Source organism: Cebus imitator, unplaced genomic scaffold, assembly GCF_001604975.1.
Source record: "Cebus imitator isolate Cc_AM_T3 unplaced genomic scaffold, Cebus_imitator-1.0 Scaffold499, whole genome shotgun sequence".
Lineage (NCBI taxonomy): Eukaryota > Metazoa > Chordata > Mammalia > Primates > Cebidae > Cebus > Cebus imitator.
The window spans coordinates 1,151,933-1,167,477 of NW_016107814.1; the positions used below are offsets into that span (position 1 = coordinate 1,151,933).

General features: G+C 44.6%; 1 protein-coding gene across 3 annotated transcripts in view; it reads left to right on the plus strand.

The window, feature by feature from the left end:
• ATOH7 (atonal bHLH transcription factor 7) overlaps positions 1–15,545 on the plus strand; it is a 35,255-nt gene that overhangs the window by 3,139 nt on the left and 16,571 nt on the right. The window contains exons 2-3 of one of the 3 annotated variants that reach the window (XM_037733199.1): positions 1,360–1,421; positions 12,809–14,307. In XM_037733199.1, the coding sequence (XP_037589127.1) occupies positions 13,229–13,687 (459 nt within the window). In that variant the 5' untranslated portion in view covers positions 1,360–1,421; positions 12,809–13,228 and the 3' untranslated portion in view covers positions 13,688–14,307. Of the gene's footprint in view, positions 1–784; positions 1,422–12,808; positions 14,308–15,545 lie in introns of those variants that run through there. The other 2 variants (XM_017513735.2, XR_001820374.2) reach the window with 2 other exon arrangements.

Below are 15,545 nucleotides of genomic sequence, written 5' to 3' on the forward strand. Positions count from 1 at the left end.
TTTTTTTTTTGTAGAGACAAGATCTTGCGGTATTGCCCAGGATAGTCTCAAACTCCTGACTTCAAATAATCCTCCTGCCTTGACCTCCCAAAGTGCTGGGATTACAGGTGTGAGACACAGTGCCTGGCCTGTCTTTTGTTTTAGGGGCCTCAGCCAGGAGCCTAGGATGGATGAAGAAGAGTCTTCCTCCCCTCACTGCCAGCGGAACTATGAGTGCTTGAGCGTCTTCCTTGCCAACCGATTCTGTCCCTGAATGTTCTCCCAGCACATCTACCTTACCCTCGATACTGCTGGAGAATTTGCATGTTTATAAGTCACTTTATAAGAGAAATCTTCAGGGCTCAAAAGAATGACTAGAATGTAGGGAGGAGAAATCTAGTTCTTTAATTTCAAAATATTAAGTTAAAAAACTTCTGAGTGTAAAGATATATAAATTTTTAAAAATTACCCACTGAAATGTTTTAAGACAGACTTCTCTTTAATGCAAGTTATGGATTTAGCATTTTTTTTCCTTTCTTCTTTTTTTTGAGACAGAGTCTCACTCTGTCGCCCAGGCTAGAGTGCAGTGGTGTGATTTCTGCAACCTCCATCTCCTGGGTTCAAGCAGATTCTTGTGCCTCAGCCCACTGAGTAGCTGGGATTACAGGTGTGCACCACCATGCCTGGCTAATTTTTGTATTTTTAGTAGAGATGGGGGTCTCACCATGTTGGCTAGCCTTGTCTTGAACTCCTGGCCTCAAGTGATCTGCTGACTCAGCCTCCCAAAGTGCTGGGATTACAGGTTTGAGCCACTGCACCTGGCTGGATTTAGCATTTTTCAAAAATGTTTTTTATGGACTTGGCTCTTTGGATATCCTCTGAGATGAAGGATCTACGTGCCAGACAAGTTTGAGACACGCTGCATATCCTGTCTTGAGAAAAACCATAATCATAGTAAAGGCTCTAAAAACTCCTGAAGTTTAAAAAAACAAAACAAAACATTCAGTTGGCTTTCCCTATCCATGGATTTTGCATCCATGAATTTAATCAACTGTGGATCAAAAATATTTGAGAAAAGAATTGTGTCTGTACTGAACATTCACAGGCTTTTTTCTTGTGATTATTCCCTAAACAATAGGTACAACAATAATTTCCATCGTGTTTACTTTGTGTTAGCCATCACAAGTAATCTACAGACGATTCAAAGTAAATGGGTGGATGTGTGTAGGTTATATGCAAATACAACATCATTGTATATCAGAGACTTGAGCATCCATGGATTTTGGTATTCAAAAAAGGTCCTGAAGCCAATCCCCCACAAGAACCAAAGGATAACTGTATAGATTTGTATAAGCCGGAATTTTCTTTTCTTTGTTGAAGGGTAGTGGTTTCAGGACACGATTTGGGAAACACACTTTGGAGGACCAACAAAGCTGATCTGGGTAAAGTGAGTAATGGGAAAAGGGGGGGATTGGAATTTGAGTCAGCACTCTAGAATTACTCTGAACCACTTGATTCTGGGGATATTTGGGGCATCCGATCAGTAAGAGGTTCTTTTAATGGGCTTCTGTAGAAAAGTTGTAGTATAGGAGTGTTTCTTAGCCTAAAATGGTGAAGTATATAAGCCAACTTTGGCTTCCATCCTGGATGACTTACCTGAGTCCTGCATGCCACCAAGGAGCATGCACCAATGTTACCTGGGACCCAATTCAGTGTTCCTCGGATAGTAGCAAAGCAAGCTTGCTGAGGTGAATCAAGTGACCTAGAGTGTCTTAAATTATATGGCAATTGGGAGTCGCCACCAGGGAACAGGACAAATGTGTTGAAAAGAAAGGTCATGAGTGGCATTTGTCACCTGAGCACTGCAGTCAGCAGGGATGTCATGACTGTCAGAGTGCGGGATGCTCAGTTGCATGGGTCCATTGAAGCCTCAACAGCAGGCATTCCCAGGGAAGTGAACATGCAAGCAATGGCAGCCAGGGTGGGAGGAACTGACTCGGGGGTGAAACTGTCCTGTCAGCAGGATGGTCAGATGCTCAGTCGCAGAGGGACAAGGCAAACTGAGACTCTTTCTTTTGGCACCAATGTTCAAGGATCTAATTTTATGTGAAGAGATGCAGAGGCTGCAGGTAGGGTGCAGTGTGGGAGTAATCCGGTGGCGGGTGCCTGGGCTGGGGAGGTGCGTGTAGGTTGAGACAGGCCCCTGGTCTTCTGCTGAGAGAAGAGCAAGAGTCCAGGTCCTTGGAGGAGAGAGTTCATGGTGGACGAGGGACCTCACTACCCAAGCTGAGGTTCAGAACAGGCCTTTGGGAACCTAAGGAGGAGGGCCCATGGGGGAAGGGGTGTTGCAGGAAAGTCCAAAGAAGAGGTGAGGTTCATACATCTCCAGGAGCCTCCAGCTCACTCCCAGGCACATCAGACAAAGGCCCAGTGGGAATCGGGGCTCCAAGGAACCCTCGGGCTTGCTTCAGAGAATGAGGCTCATCTGTGCCTGCAGATTGCTAGGTCCTGTGCCTACAGTTTAGCAGAATGGGGGCCAGCTGGGCCTGACACAGCGCCGGCTTACACATCTCAGCATATTTAATGAGCGAAACTGGGTCCCAGTCCCTCTTCTAGGAACTGGGTGTACAGTGAAGAATAAGGCCATGTTCCTGCCATTGAAGCTCTTACGGACAATGGCCAGTGCAGCACGGAGCATGAGCTCTGTGAAGAAAGAGAGCTGGGTTCAAATCAGGCTGCTGTGTTGCTCAGCTAGCAACTAGGGCCTTGGTTTTCTTGGCCACGAAATGGGATTACAACTGTCCTCACTCAAAGAGGGTTATGAGAATCAGAGTTAACACTGGGTGAGCATTTGGTGTTTCCTGAAGGTGCAAATATTGTTATGGTGATGATAACCTTGTTTTGTTTTAGCTTAAGGGATTAAGGTCAGCCTGATTAAGAGCTTCAGTCGACCAAGCAGCAAATATGTATTTACAAGAACCAGACATTGAAAATTTGTCCCTTCTCCCAAAGAATTTCTAATCTATTTGGAGAAGCAGAAAATAAACATATAAGAGGATACCAACAATACCAGTTTTAAATATTCACGAGGGCAAAGATTTTTGCAGTTTGTTCAGCACTATCTCTAGGGCCTAAAACAGTCCCTGGCACATAGTAAGTACAATAAATATTTGTCAAACCTGGCGCAGTGGTTCATGCCTGTAATCCCAACATTTTGGGAGGCCAAGGCAAGAGCATTGCTTGAGCTCAGGGGTTCGAAACAAGCCTGGGCAACGTGGTGAAACCCCATCTCAAAAAAAAAAAAAAAAAATTAGCCAGGCATGGTGGTCACGTGCCTGGTGTCTCAGCTACTCTGGAGGCTGAGGTGGGAGGATCACCTGAGCCCAGGGAGGTGGAGGCTGCCATGAGCCATGGTGTGCCACTGCACTCTAGTCTGGGTGACAGAGTAAGACTCTGTCTCAAAAAATAAAATAAAAATTTGTTGAATAAATGAACAGATGAAAATCAGTTTGAAACAATGAATCAAGTTGGTATATAGTTACCAAAGGAATAGAAGAGACTATACACTCACATGGCTTCAGTTTGGGGTTCTACTTAGAGATCACCTAGGAATTGGATTGAGACAGATGTCTGGCCAGCTAGCCACAGTATCTTTTTGCTTCCCTCTCAGTGGAGGTCAGTAGGAGGCAGGTGCACAGCCAGGAAGTAAGAGTCAAAAACACCGGTGAAAAGCGATGGGAATACAATCTCAGAATCAGAAGACCTGGATGTCTGGACACTCAGAATAACTTGTTTAGCCAAGCTGCTGAAATTGCATAAGGAAACAAAAAAGGCTAAACCAACAAAAATAAACAGAAAACCACTTCCCATGGGGCAGGGAGCCGACATCAGTGGCTGGCCTGGGCGGGTGAAGCCTCTGGGCTTTAACTCTGAGCTGACTCAGGTACTGTCTGAAACCTGGATGTAATGAGAGCCACCCCTTGGGGAAGAAAGCCACCTGCTCACTGTGAAACAGCAAATGCCACCATTTCAGAGCAGAAACAAAGCAGCAGGTCTGTTGCCATTGCTTTTGGAGGGCATGATTTCTCCTGAAAGGGGCCATTAGCAAAAGGAAAAAGGGCTGCATTGCTGGGGGTGGAGGGGGCAATGGCTACTCTCCCCTGTGTGTGGGGTCCCTCCACTTCGAGATAGAAAATAAAAGGATGATGTAAAACAAGGGTCAGTAAAATTTCTATTCTTTTCCCATACTCTCATGGACTGTCTCATGTACCTGCTGGGGAGCAAGAGCTTGGTTTACTGCTCAGGGTAGGTTTTTCATACCTGTTAACTGGATCTTACCTGCAGAACTGGATTATGAATTCTAATAGGCTAAAGGCCGCCTTATCCCTGATGCTGCCTGACACAGGGCTGAACAGATAGTAATCACTGTCCAAGAGACAAGGTCTTGAATCCTGGTGGACATACTGACACTGTACAGAGGGTCTTTGTCCACTGGGAGGTAGGGATGGTCTTGTGGTCTTACTGTGATTTGGATGAAATAACCCTTGCTTCAGTCACGGCCAGTCAGGAAAGCAGAGCCACGCTGAGCATAATGAAAGAAGAAATTTCTTAGGACAAGGCCTTGCACAATTGGGAGAGGAGCTAGGGACATAAAGATCCAAAAAGAAGATGTTGGCCGGAAACGGTGGCTCACGCCTGTAATCCCAGCACTTTGGGAGACTGAGGCGGGTGGATCGTGAGGTCAGGAGTTGAGACCAGCCCAGCCAACGTGGTAAAAACTTGTCTCTACTAAAAATACAAAATTTAGCTGGGCGTGGTGGTGTGTGCCTAGAGTCCCAGCTGCTCAGGAGGCTGAGACAGAAGAATCACTTGAACCTGGGAAGCGGAGGTTGCAGTGAGCCAAGATCACACCACTGCACTCCAGCCTGGGCAACAGAGCAAGACTCCATCTTAAAAAAAAAAAAAAAGAAGAAGAAGAAGAAGCTGTTGAAGGATTGGATGACAGTCCCTAAGCAGCACTGGCTTGGGTGAATGAATCCGAGCATGCAAGGAGTCTGGAAGCCAGGGATGTCCAACTGTTGAAGTAAGGGCAGGGAGGTGGCAGAGAAGTCAGGTGCCCTGTGGTTGCTCCCTCCATGAGTTCACATGAAGCATCTGGTGGCGGGCCTGGGGCTGCCATTGCTCAGCAGGGTCAACAGTCGAGAGGGAGTGTGCAGGATGTGGAATAAGAGAAGAAGACAAGCACAAACTGGGCTCCTTCGGCACTCTGGCTGTCTCTGCTGTCCCTCAGTCATCTCCAGAGTATGGTGACTTTACTTCTGCTCTCATAGCTCATGCAACTGCATGTTTGCCCAACTCAAATCTGGAGCCACACTGGGAAAGGCATTCTGAGAAATGTAGCTTCCAGACTAAGTATGCCACAGAAAGCTTAGCACATCCGGAAGACCCATTCCCTGTGTTCTGGTTCTACATGTGTAAAGCAACATCGTGATTGTCAATTTGCCTTCTCAAACACCTCAGTGCCAGGAAGGAAGGGGCCTGGATAGAAAGTGCAAATATTTCAGACACTGGAAAAGTAGAATCTTCCCTGAAAATGAACACTTTTAAATATGTGCCTGCAACTGTAAAACTGAACCTCAAACTATAATGAAATCACAAAACTTACTACCAAGTAAGGCTTTCCCTGAGCAGCCTTTTGGCTTCTGTCTCTGACTTTTTAAAAATTTATTTTATTTTATTTATTTATGTTTTTGAGGCAGAATCTTGCTCTGTCGTTCAGGCTGGAGTGCAGTGGTGTGATCTCGGCTCACTTCAATGTCCACTTCCTGGGTTCAAGCGAGTCTCCTGTTTCAGCCTCCAGAGTAGCTGGGATTACAGGTGCGCACCATCGAGCCCAGCTTATTTTTGCATTTTTAGTAGAGACGAGGTTTCATCATTTTGGCCAGGCTGGTCTCGAATTCCTGACCTCAGGTGATCCTCCCACCTCGGCCTCCCAAAGTGCTGGGATTACAGGCATGAGCCACCAGGCCTGGCCACCAACTTCTTTTTGGATCTTTATTCTCCTACCTCAGCTTCCTGAGTAGTGAGGATTACAGGCGTGCGCCACCGTGCCCGGTTAATTTTTGCAGGTTTTTTTTTTTTTTTTTTTTTGTAGAGACGGGGTTTTGCCCTCTTGGCCAGTCTAGTCTCGAACTCCTGACTTCAGGTGATCTATCCACCTCGGCCTCCCAAAGTGCCTGGCCAGTCTCCGACATTTAAACCAGATTGCTCCAATGTCAAAGGTAAAATGAACTTTGAATTTTCCCTTCTCTCCCTGTCCCTGTTCACCCTAAGGTACCAGCACTAAAGAGCAGAAAACTGAAGCAAAAATGAGCAGAAGGAGTGGGTAGCTATTCTATACCCTGGAAAACTGCAACAGGTTACTTTGTTTACTTAAGCAAACAGCTATATTACATTTAATTGTATGTCAGGCATAGATCTAAGTGCTTTACAAAGAGAAACTAATTTAATCCTATTGTATGAGATTGATTCTACCATTACTATCCCTCTTTTACATGTAACATGAGAGGCACAGAGAGGTTAAGTAAGTTGGCCAAGGTCACACAGTTGAGTTTTTCATATCATGACTTTAACTATAGTTCAATGTATTAAAGGTTCAAAAATTACTCATTTAATTCAAAATCTTCAGAAACTGATGACAAATTCATTTTTATTATCATTTATTAAAAGCTTCATAGTAGGTAATCCTCGCTGTCATTTAAAGGGTGACTTTCTTAGGGACCAGGCAGGATCCTTCGCAGGCCCAGTCTTCTTTAATGCTGTCTGCTCTATGAGGTAGGTATTACGATTCCTACCTTGCAGGTGGAGAAACAGGAGAAGTGATTTGCACAAGAGCACACAGCTCGGCTGGTTGATGGGAGGTTCGGGATTCAGAATGGACTCTGAAGATGGTGTTATGTTTAGCCACAACGCCAACAGGACTCTAAGATTCACAAGCAAGAAGAGTGAAGTCAGAGTCCAAACTGTGCAAGTCAGTCTGGCTCATAGCAACTGGTCTAAATCCAAGTGCCTAGCCAGAATTCTCCAGCAGTGTGCCAGGTGACCGGAAGCTGGAGAGCCTCCTGGGGCCCTGTGGTGAGCTTGGATTTTCTGGTGAGTGATCACTGCTGGGGCCTGGAAGAAGCCCCTCCATTGTTGTCATCTTTCTCTTGACCTCATGTTTAGTTTCTGTTCCTTCTTAATTTCTGTCCTTCGCTGACTTTTCTCTTCGCTGGACCTTTGAGCTGCAGGGAGCAGAGGTACAAGATTTGACCTCTCCCTTCCTCTCTCTAAGCATATCAATCCTTCAATGCTTTTGTAGGTTTTTCTCCTCCTAGTAACCATATAGCACATTATAAAGCTACAGGAACTCAGCTGGGCATGGTGGCTCATGCCTGTAATCCCAGAACTTTGGGAAGCTGAGGCTGGCAGATCACTGAGGTCTGGAGTTCAAGACCAGCCTGGCCAACATGGTGAAACCCCATCTCTACTAAAAATACAAAAATTAGCCACTTGTGGTGGTGCACACCTGTAACCCCAGCTACTCAGGAGGCTGAGGCAGGAGAACTGCTCGAACCCAGGAGGCACAGGTTGCAATGAGCTGAGACTGTACCACTGCACTCCAGCCTGGAAGTCAGAGCAAGATTCGTCTTTAAATAAATAAATAAACATGTGCCAGGCGCGGTGGCTCAAGCCTGTAATCCCAGCACTTTGGGAGGCCGAGGCGGGTGGATCGCGAGGTCAAGAGATCGAGACCATCCTGGTCAACACGGTGAAACCCCGTCTCTACTAAAAATACAAAAAATTAGCTGGGCATGGTGGTGCGTGCCTGTAATCCCAGCTACTCCGGAGGCTGAGGCAGGAGAATTGCCTGAACCCAGGAGGCGGAGGTTGTGGTGAGCCGAGATCGCGCCATTGCACTCCAGCCTGGGCAACAAGAGCGAAACTCCGTCCCAAAAAAAAAAAAAAAAAAAAAAAAATGTGGCCGGGCGCGGTGGCTCAAGCCTGTAATCCCAGCACTGTGGGAGGCCGAGGCGGGTGGATCACGAGGTCAAGAGATCGAGACCATGCTGGTCAACATGGTGAAACCCCGTCTCTACTAAAAATACAAAAAATTAGCTGGGCATGGTGGCGCGTGCCTGTAATCCCAGCTACTCAGGAGGCTGGGGAAGGAGAATTGCCTGAACCCAGGAGGCGGAGGTTGCGGTGAGCCGAGATCGCGCCATTGCACTCCAGCCTGGGTTACAATAGCGAAACTCCGTCTCAAAAAATAAATAAATAAAAATAAATAAATAAATAAATAAATATGCTACAGGAACTGTTAACATTTTGCACTAATGGTTTTCAATAAAATAGGAGTGGATCTCAGCTTCATTGTTCCTTTGTCTTTTTCTGGTTTTCCTCTTAGTCTCTGGGGGACCCAGAGTCTCCTGACTGCTACACTCTCCATAAGGAAGCCTCAGTCTTCAATTTCTATAGTTTTCTCTGCAAATTTCAGAATGAATTTTTTTTTTTTTTTGAGACGGAGTTTCGCTCTTGTTACCCAGGCTGGAGTGCAATGGCGCGATCTCGGCTCACCGCAACCTCCGCCTCCTGGGTTCAGGCAATTCTCCTGCCTCAGCCTCCTTAGTAGCTGGAATTACAGGCACGCGCCACCATGCCCAGCTAATTTTTTGTATTTTTAGTAGAGACGGGGTTTCACCATGTTGACCAGCATGGTCTCGATCTCTTGACCTCGTGATCCACCCGCCTCGGCCTCCCAAAGTGCTGGGATTACAGGCTTGAGCCACCGCGCCCGGCCGAATATTTTTTGCCAAGTGTTTTCCTTTCTCTCCTTTAATTGTGTGTGTGTGTGTGCACGCATGTGCACATTTGAGAGGTTTCATCACAAAAATTAAATACAATTTTGGATAAAAGGAATGTTTACCCTTGATCCTATTCTACACATTTTATGTAACAATTTCTAGCCATGGATCTTTTACCTCTAAAATAATATTTTCTATTTTTTTTTCCTTCTGCATGTGTAAACTCCTTTTTCCCTGGGCCTACCCCAACTCTTGCCGTCTCCTTATCTCCATCTGCTAGTTTTGATTTCTGGCCAACCATCAAATGTATGGTAACCACCAATTCAACTGGTAGGATCATACATTCAGTATGAAAACGCTGTGGAAATTGGTGTCTGACATACATGTTCCTCTGGCCCAAAAGGCTATGGATGTGTGTGTGTGTGTGTATCACACACACACACACACACACACACACACATATACGTGTATTTTTTCTTTGAGACAGAGTCTTGCTCTGTCACCCAGCCTAGAGTCAGTGGTGCAATCATAGCTCACTGTAGCCTTGACCTCCCATACTCAAACTGTCTTTCCTTACTTAGCCCCTCCCAAGTAGCTGGCACTACAGGCATGCTCCACTACTTCCAGCTAATTTATTTTATTTCTATAGAGACAGGGTCTTACTATGTTGCATAGGCTAGTTTCAAACTCCTGTGCTCAAGTGATGGTGTGAGCCACTGTGCCCAGCCTGTTTTTTTAAGAAGTCATTCTGCATTCAAAATATGCAGCTAGCTCCCATTCCCTACAGGTGAGGAAATGTGAATCATTGTCGGGGTTATTCACTAAGAATGTCTCATTCTGGCCAGCATCTATCATTTACCTAGTTTATTGTTCCAGTCACTCATTCCAGGTTATTTACTGACTACTTATTATTTTCTAGTGTGTAGTGTGCTAGACACTCGGGTTATAAAATAGTGACGCTGTCCTTTATGCACAAAATTGCTAATTCTATTCCTGACAATTTTATTAGTGACTTCTCTGACTGGGAAGTTACTGGTAGATATCCGTTGGTCCATTGCAAAATGAGGGGCTTGTATTAAGTGATCTCATAATTTTAAAGCCTCTAAAATGAAGAAATGCAGATTTGACTTCTTGTCTTAATCCAATCATGAAATTGCTCAGTGCCTTTTAGCACACTGTTCAGTCTCTAGCTTGCAGTCTCCTTCTCCTCTGCAAAATAAATGACAGCTGAGCGTGCTGACTCATGCCTGTAATTCCAGCACTTTGGGAGGCTGAGTTTGGTGGTTCACCTGAGGTCAGGAGTTCGAGACCAGCCTGGCCAACATGGTGAAACCCCATCTCTAATAAAAATACAAAATTAGCCAATGTGGTGGCACATGCCTGTAATCCCAGCTACTCAAGAGGCTGAGGCAGGAGGATCACTTGAACTTGGGAAACGGAGGTTGCAGTGAGCTGAGATTACACCACTGCACTCTAGCTTGGGCAAAAAGAGCAAAACTCCATCTCAAAAATTAATAATAATAAAAATAAATAAAATAAATGAAAGGTACTAGAGCAGGTTAGAAAAAATGTCCAAGGAACTTTGTTTCTTTCTTTCTTTGTTTTGAGACAGGGTCACACTTTGTTGCCCAGGCTGGAATGCAGTGGTGATCACTGGTCACTGCAGCCTCCACCTCCCAGGCTTCTCCTCCCACTTCAGCCTCCCAAGTAGCTGGGACTACAGGGGCATGCCACCACACCTGGCTAATATTTTAAAAATATTTTTCATAGAGATAGGGTCTCACTATATTGCCCAGGCTGGTCTCAAGCAATCTTCTTGCCTTGGCCAAAGTGCTAGGATTATAGGCATGAGCCACTGCACCCAGCCAAGGAACTTTGTCAGTAGATTTTTCTAGGATAAGAGGGTTCTGTGTTTAAGAAGTTCTCAGAAATGCTGGAGTCAACAGGTTTCTTTATTCCAGGATTTCTCAGAAACTTTACTGTGCCAATTTTCCTTCATGAATCTCCAAGTGGGAGACAGCAGATAATGTTTCCCAAATTTATTTGACAATGGAACCCTTTCCCCCAGAAGCAACTTTGTCATACTAATAATGTCTTTCAGAATACATTTGGGAAATGTCTTATACATGCCCTCTAAGACGCTTTTTTATTGCAGCAATTCTGTCTGTCCTTGGATCAACTTTATGTCATAGGTGTCTGCTAGTTTATGTTCTAATATAACTCTGTGTGCACAGTACTATTTCCTTTTTCTCTTCAAGTTATGCTTCCATTGCTCTTGGAACTCGGGCTATAATCTCATCAATCCTGGATACGTGGCCTGCAAAAGCATACATCTCATTAGCACTTTGGACAATAACGTCCAGAACAAATGCACAGTCCATTTTGCAGAAAAGCATTCCACAGAGCAGCACAGAGGGAGCTCTTTGGAGGAAAGGGATGAGATAAACGAATATGAAGAACAATGGCATTAATAGAGCAGATTTCTACCAAAACACAGAAAAATATATTTGACATTTTGATGACTATATAACATAGTCTTTTCTGTCAAGGGACTGCTGTTCCCAACCAAGACTCAAAGTAACAGAGCTGAGTGGCTCCATGCAAAAGTCTGTGTTCAACATCTGTCATGCTGGAGATCATTAATGTTCAATTGCTTCCTATTGTCTTCATGTCATTCAACTTCATTTCATTGTCATTGCTTCAGCTGGGGATTAATCAACTATTTATGGGAAGACAGGACTTGGAGTCAGGGCAGTCATAATGGGGTTATAGTCTGAGCAATGGTGGGGAGAGCAAGTCACGGTTAAAAGACTGGATTTGTGAGAATTTGTTGATAATTTAATTAAATAAACATATTTGAGAATAATGCTGACATGTCTATATGTCAAAAGGAGAAAGAGCATACTTGGTCTTCCTAAAAAATCCAGTAATGATTCTGGATTGAACCTATTTGGAGCTAGTTTCTTGCCCCTTGATTCCTCTTAAGAGTGAGAAATGAGCAGAGATGAAAGAATCCAATTAATGGTTTTTCCACATCAATCAGATCATCATTATCAATAGCAGAAATCATGCTTTGTCATTCCTGGGGGCAGGTGACATAACAGAAATGTTCAAGGATATAAACTATTTTCAAAAATTGTCCTTTAGGAACTATTTTTTAAAATGTCATCAATTACTTAGATGTTCTCATTTTGCACAAAAATCGGCATTATGATTAGTTTTGTTTGATTTAAATGTTAAATGATTAAATGATTAGTGCATTTCCCACAAACATTTATGAACCTGTGGCAGCGGAAATGAAGTATAAATACTGAATTAATTTGCCTAAGTATATGATCAAGCAATCCAATTATATAATTAGAATAACATAAAGTTTTATATACACATTAATCTTTTGATATATTGTTTAATAGAAAACAGCCAAAGTATTTACACAGTAAAATTCCAGGTCTGCAATAATATTAGAACCTGCTAATTAGTTCCAATTTACTTAATAACTACAATTAAAATGTCAGTTTATTAGATCGGCATTATGCAAAATTATCACACTTCTCAACAAAGCTACATCTTCTTATACTACAGTTCCGATGTATCCCATAATGCCAAAACCGATATCTTCACACAGATGATTTCTAATAATACACAAATCTCGGTTAAGTTTTTGATATGCAAACTGCCCACTGATACGGGAAAAGATAGACCAAGCTCTGCCCCAACCCCCCACCTTGTTATTCTTTTGGGGACAGCCAGGCCACTCCAGATGGTGTGTTAGTGTTGGACATAGCTCTGGAGAAACTTCAACAGACTAAGGCTGTAATGTCAGGATTTTGCTGTGCGTCGCCCCCTCCCCCCCGCAGTTCCCAGGGTAGGAAGGTGCTGAGATAGAAGCCGAGGGACGCCCGCCCACCTGCCACCACCTGTTCCTTCCTTCAGCTCTCTGCTATAAATTCTCCTCCCTCCAAGATTCATCCCGCACTCTCCGACAGCTACTGCGCTAAAAGCGCTCCTTCCCTCAGCGTCGGGAAAGAGTTCATCTTCCTGCAAAGGAGTCTCAGGCTTTCCCAGAGGACTTGAAAGGCCTTCCTCGAACCAGCCACATCAAACTCTGCTGCAGAAGGTTTCCTTCTCTTTTTCAACTTCACCTTGAGAAAATGACTTTCTCTTGAGCCTCTCAATTTCCCCTAAATTTGGGCAAGTGAAGAGATATCAGCCTGGTCATCCAGGAGGACAGAAGGCCGAGTCCCGCACTCCCCCCCTGTAAACTATTTGATTGCTCGTGAGTTGCTTTGTTTATGACTTATTTGCTCAGAAGAGCCACGTAGGGAAGCGGCTCGAGAGACCAGCCCACGCGCAGGTCCTGAGCGGGCGTGCGTGCGAGGTCGACGCCTGGCTGCTCCGGACCGGGGATGAAGTCCTGCAAGCCCAGCGGGCCGCCGGCGGGAGCGCGCGTTGCACCCCCGTGCGCGGGCGGCGCCGAGTGCGCGGGCACGTGCGCCGGCGCCGGGCGGCTGGAGAGCGCGGCGCGCAGGCGCCTGGCGGCCAACGCGCGCGAGCGCCGCCGCATGCAGGGGCTCAACACGGCCTTCGACCGCTTACGCAGGGTGGTGCCCCAGTGGGGCCAGGATAAAAAGCTGTCCAAGTACGAGACCCTGCAGATGGCGCTGAGCTACATCATGGCTCTGACCCGGATCCTGGCCGAGGCCGAGCGATTCGGCTCGGAGCGGGACTGGGTGGGTCTCCACTGTGAGCACTTCAGCCACGACCACTATCTCCCGTTCCCGAGCGCGAAGCTGTCGGGCGAGAGCGAGCTGTACGGCCAGAGACTCTTCGGCTTCCAGCCCGAGCCCTTCCACATGGCCACCTAGGGCTCGCGCCTCCACGAGGGTGGGTGCCCGGGAGCGGCTCCGAGTCGCGGCCCTGCCCCAAGTAGCCCAGAAGCCTGCGGCGGCCCAGCATTCTAAGGATGCATTCCTCGAGGAAAATTAGTCAATTCTCAGATTACTTTATTCGCATCGTCAGACCTATGGACGCAATCATTTAATTGCCTTTCTTTCTCCCTCCTCCTCTGTATTTTGTAGATTTTATTAACGGATCTTGTGAATGGGTTTGATTGCTGTGAAAATGCCCCCTTTCCCCTTTTCTGGGCTACTTTGAGGGAAAACAAGCTTAAGAAAAATAGGATTAGGCTATTGTGTTCCAGTCCTCAGAGAAATAATCACATTCTTAAATTTTGTAAGGTTGTCCTGTTCGGGTGAAGTTACAGTATCCATTACTTGTGTTTGCTCACAACAGAGCTACCTTCCTGTTGTGTAAGTGCTTTTTTGCTTTAGTGCATTGTGTGTGCATGCATGAAGTAGAAACTTTTTTTTCGGGGTACAGTACATGATGGTATGAGTGCTCTGTATTTTTTTAATCTGTGTACACATTATTAAAATATAGATTTTATAAAATACAAATAAAAACGTGGGTTTGTTTTTCATGCCAAGTACCTAGCCAGTTAACTGGTGGCACTAAAGGACTTTTTGGAGGTGATGATATAGAATGCTTCCCTGAGCAAAGATGTGGAGTGTTTAAACCTAATCCGACCAATAAATGAATGTGCCGCTTTGTAATACTTCCTCAAAAAGCTGATGAGAGTACATGTAAGTAATTTGAACGTTTTCTGTCAACGTGGAAATATATTTTTGTTAATTTTTTAAAAGATTAAACTGAAATATTTAGCTTTTAAGTAACTAGAGACACAGTTCCTCAATATTTTATTATCCATATTAAGCAGATTACTAAGTCCTTACAAGTACTCAAATATATGTAGTTATTCCTATATGTATACAGTAATGTGTATATACATATATATATATGTATATACACGTATACAGGAATACACATATATATTCCCAAAACTAACAGAAATTAAAAATGTTGCCTTTGGAAGTGATTTCCTTTTAATCAGTACAAGTCAGACAATAAGGGCTTCACTACCATCAAGACCAATGAAAATGGGAGCAAAATAATAAGCATGGTATTGGTTTGAATTACTTTTATTAATTTGCTTAGCCATTGCATGAATAAACCAAGCCCTTCATGTAAAGAATGACTTGGTAGTGAAGAGTGCTGCATGCAGTTGGGAGAATGTCTTACTCATAATTAGGAAAAGCAGGACTCTCAGTTATCTGTGCATTTGGAATTTGTCATATCACAAGTCAACAAAAACACCACCAATGACTCCCAAAACTTTTGGATTCCAAAGCCTAGCCTCAGACACAGCTGTTTCTTCACAGTTTATCTACAAATACTTCATTACAATTTTTATTTTCTTAGTTACCCCTATCAAAATCGATTTGGTTTGTAATGAGGAAAAGTGTCTTCCCCAGCCCATACATATATTTACACTTTAAAAATCACAAGTGGGCCAGGCGCGGCAGCTCACACCTGTAATTCCAGTACTTTGGGAGGCCGAGGCGGGTAGATCATCTGAGGTTAGGAGTTTGAGACCAGCCTGACCAACATGATGAAACCCTATCTCTACTAAAAATACAAAATTAGCCAGGCATAGTGACACATTCCTGTAATCACAGCTACTTGGGAAGCTGAGGCAGGAGAATCACTTGAATCCAGGAGGTGGAAGTTGCATTGAGCCGAGATTCCATCATTGCACCCCAGCCTGGGCAATCAGAGCAAAACTCAGTCTCAAAAAAAAAAAGAAAGAAAGAAAAGAAAAGAAGT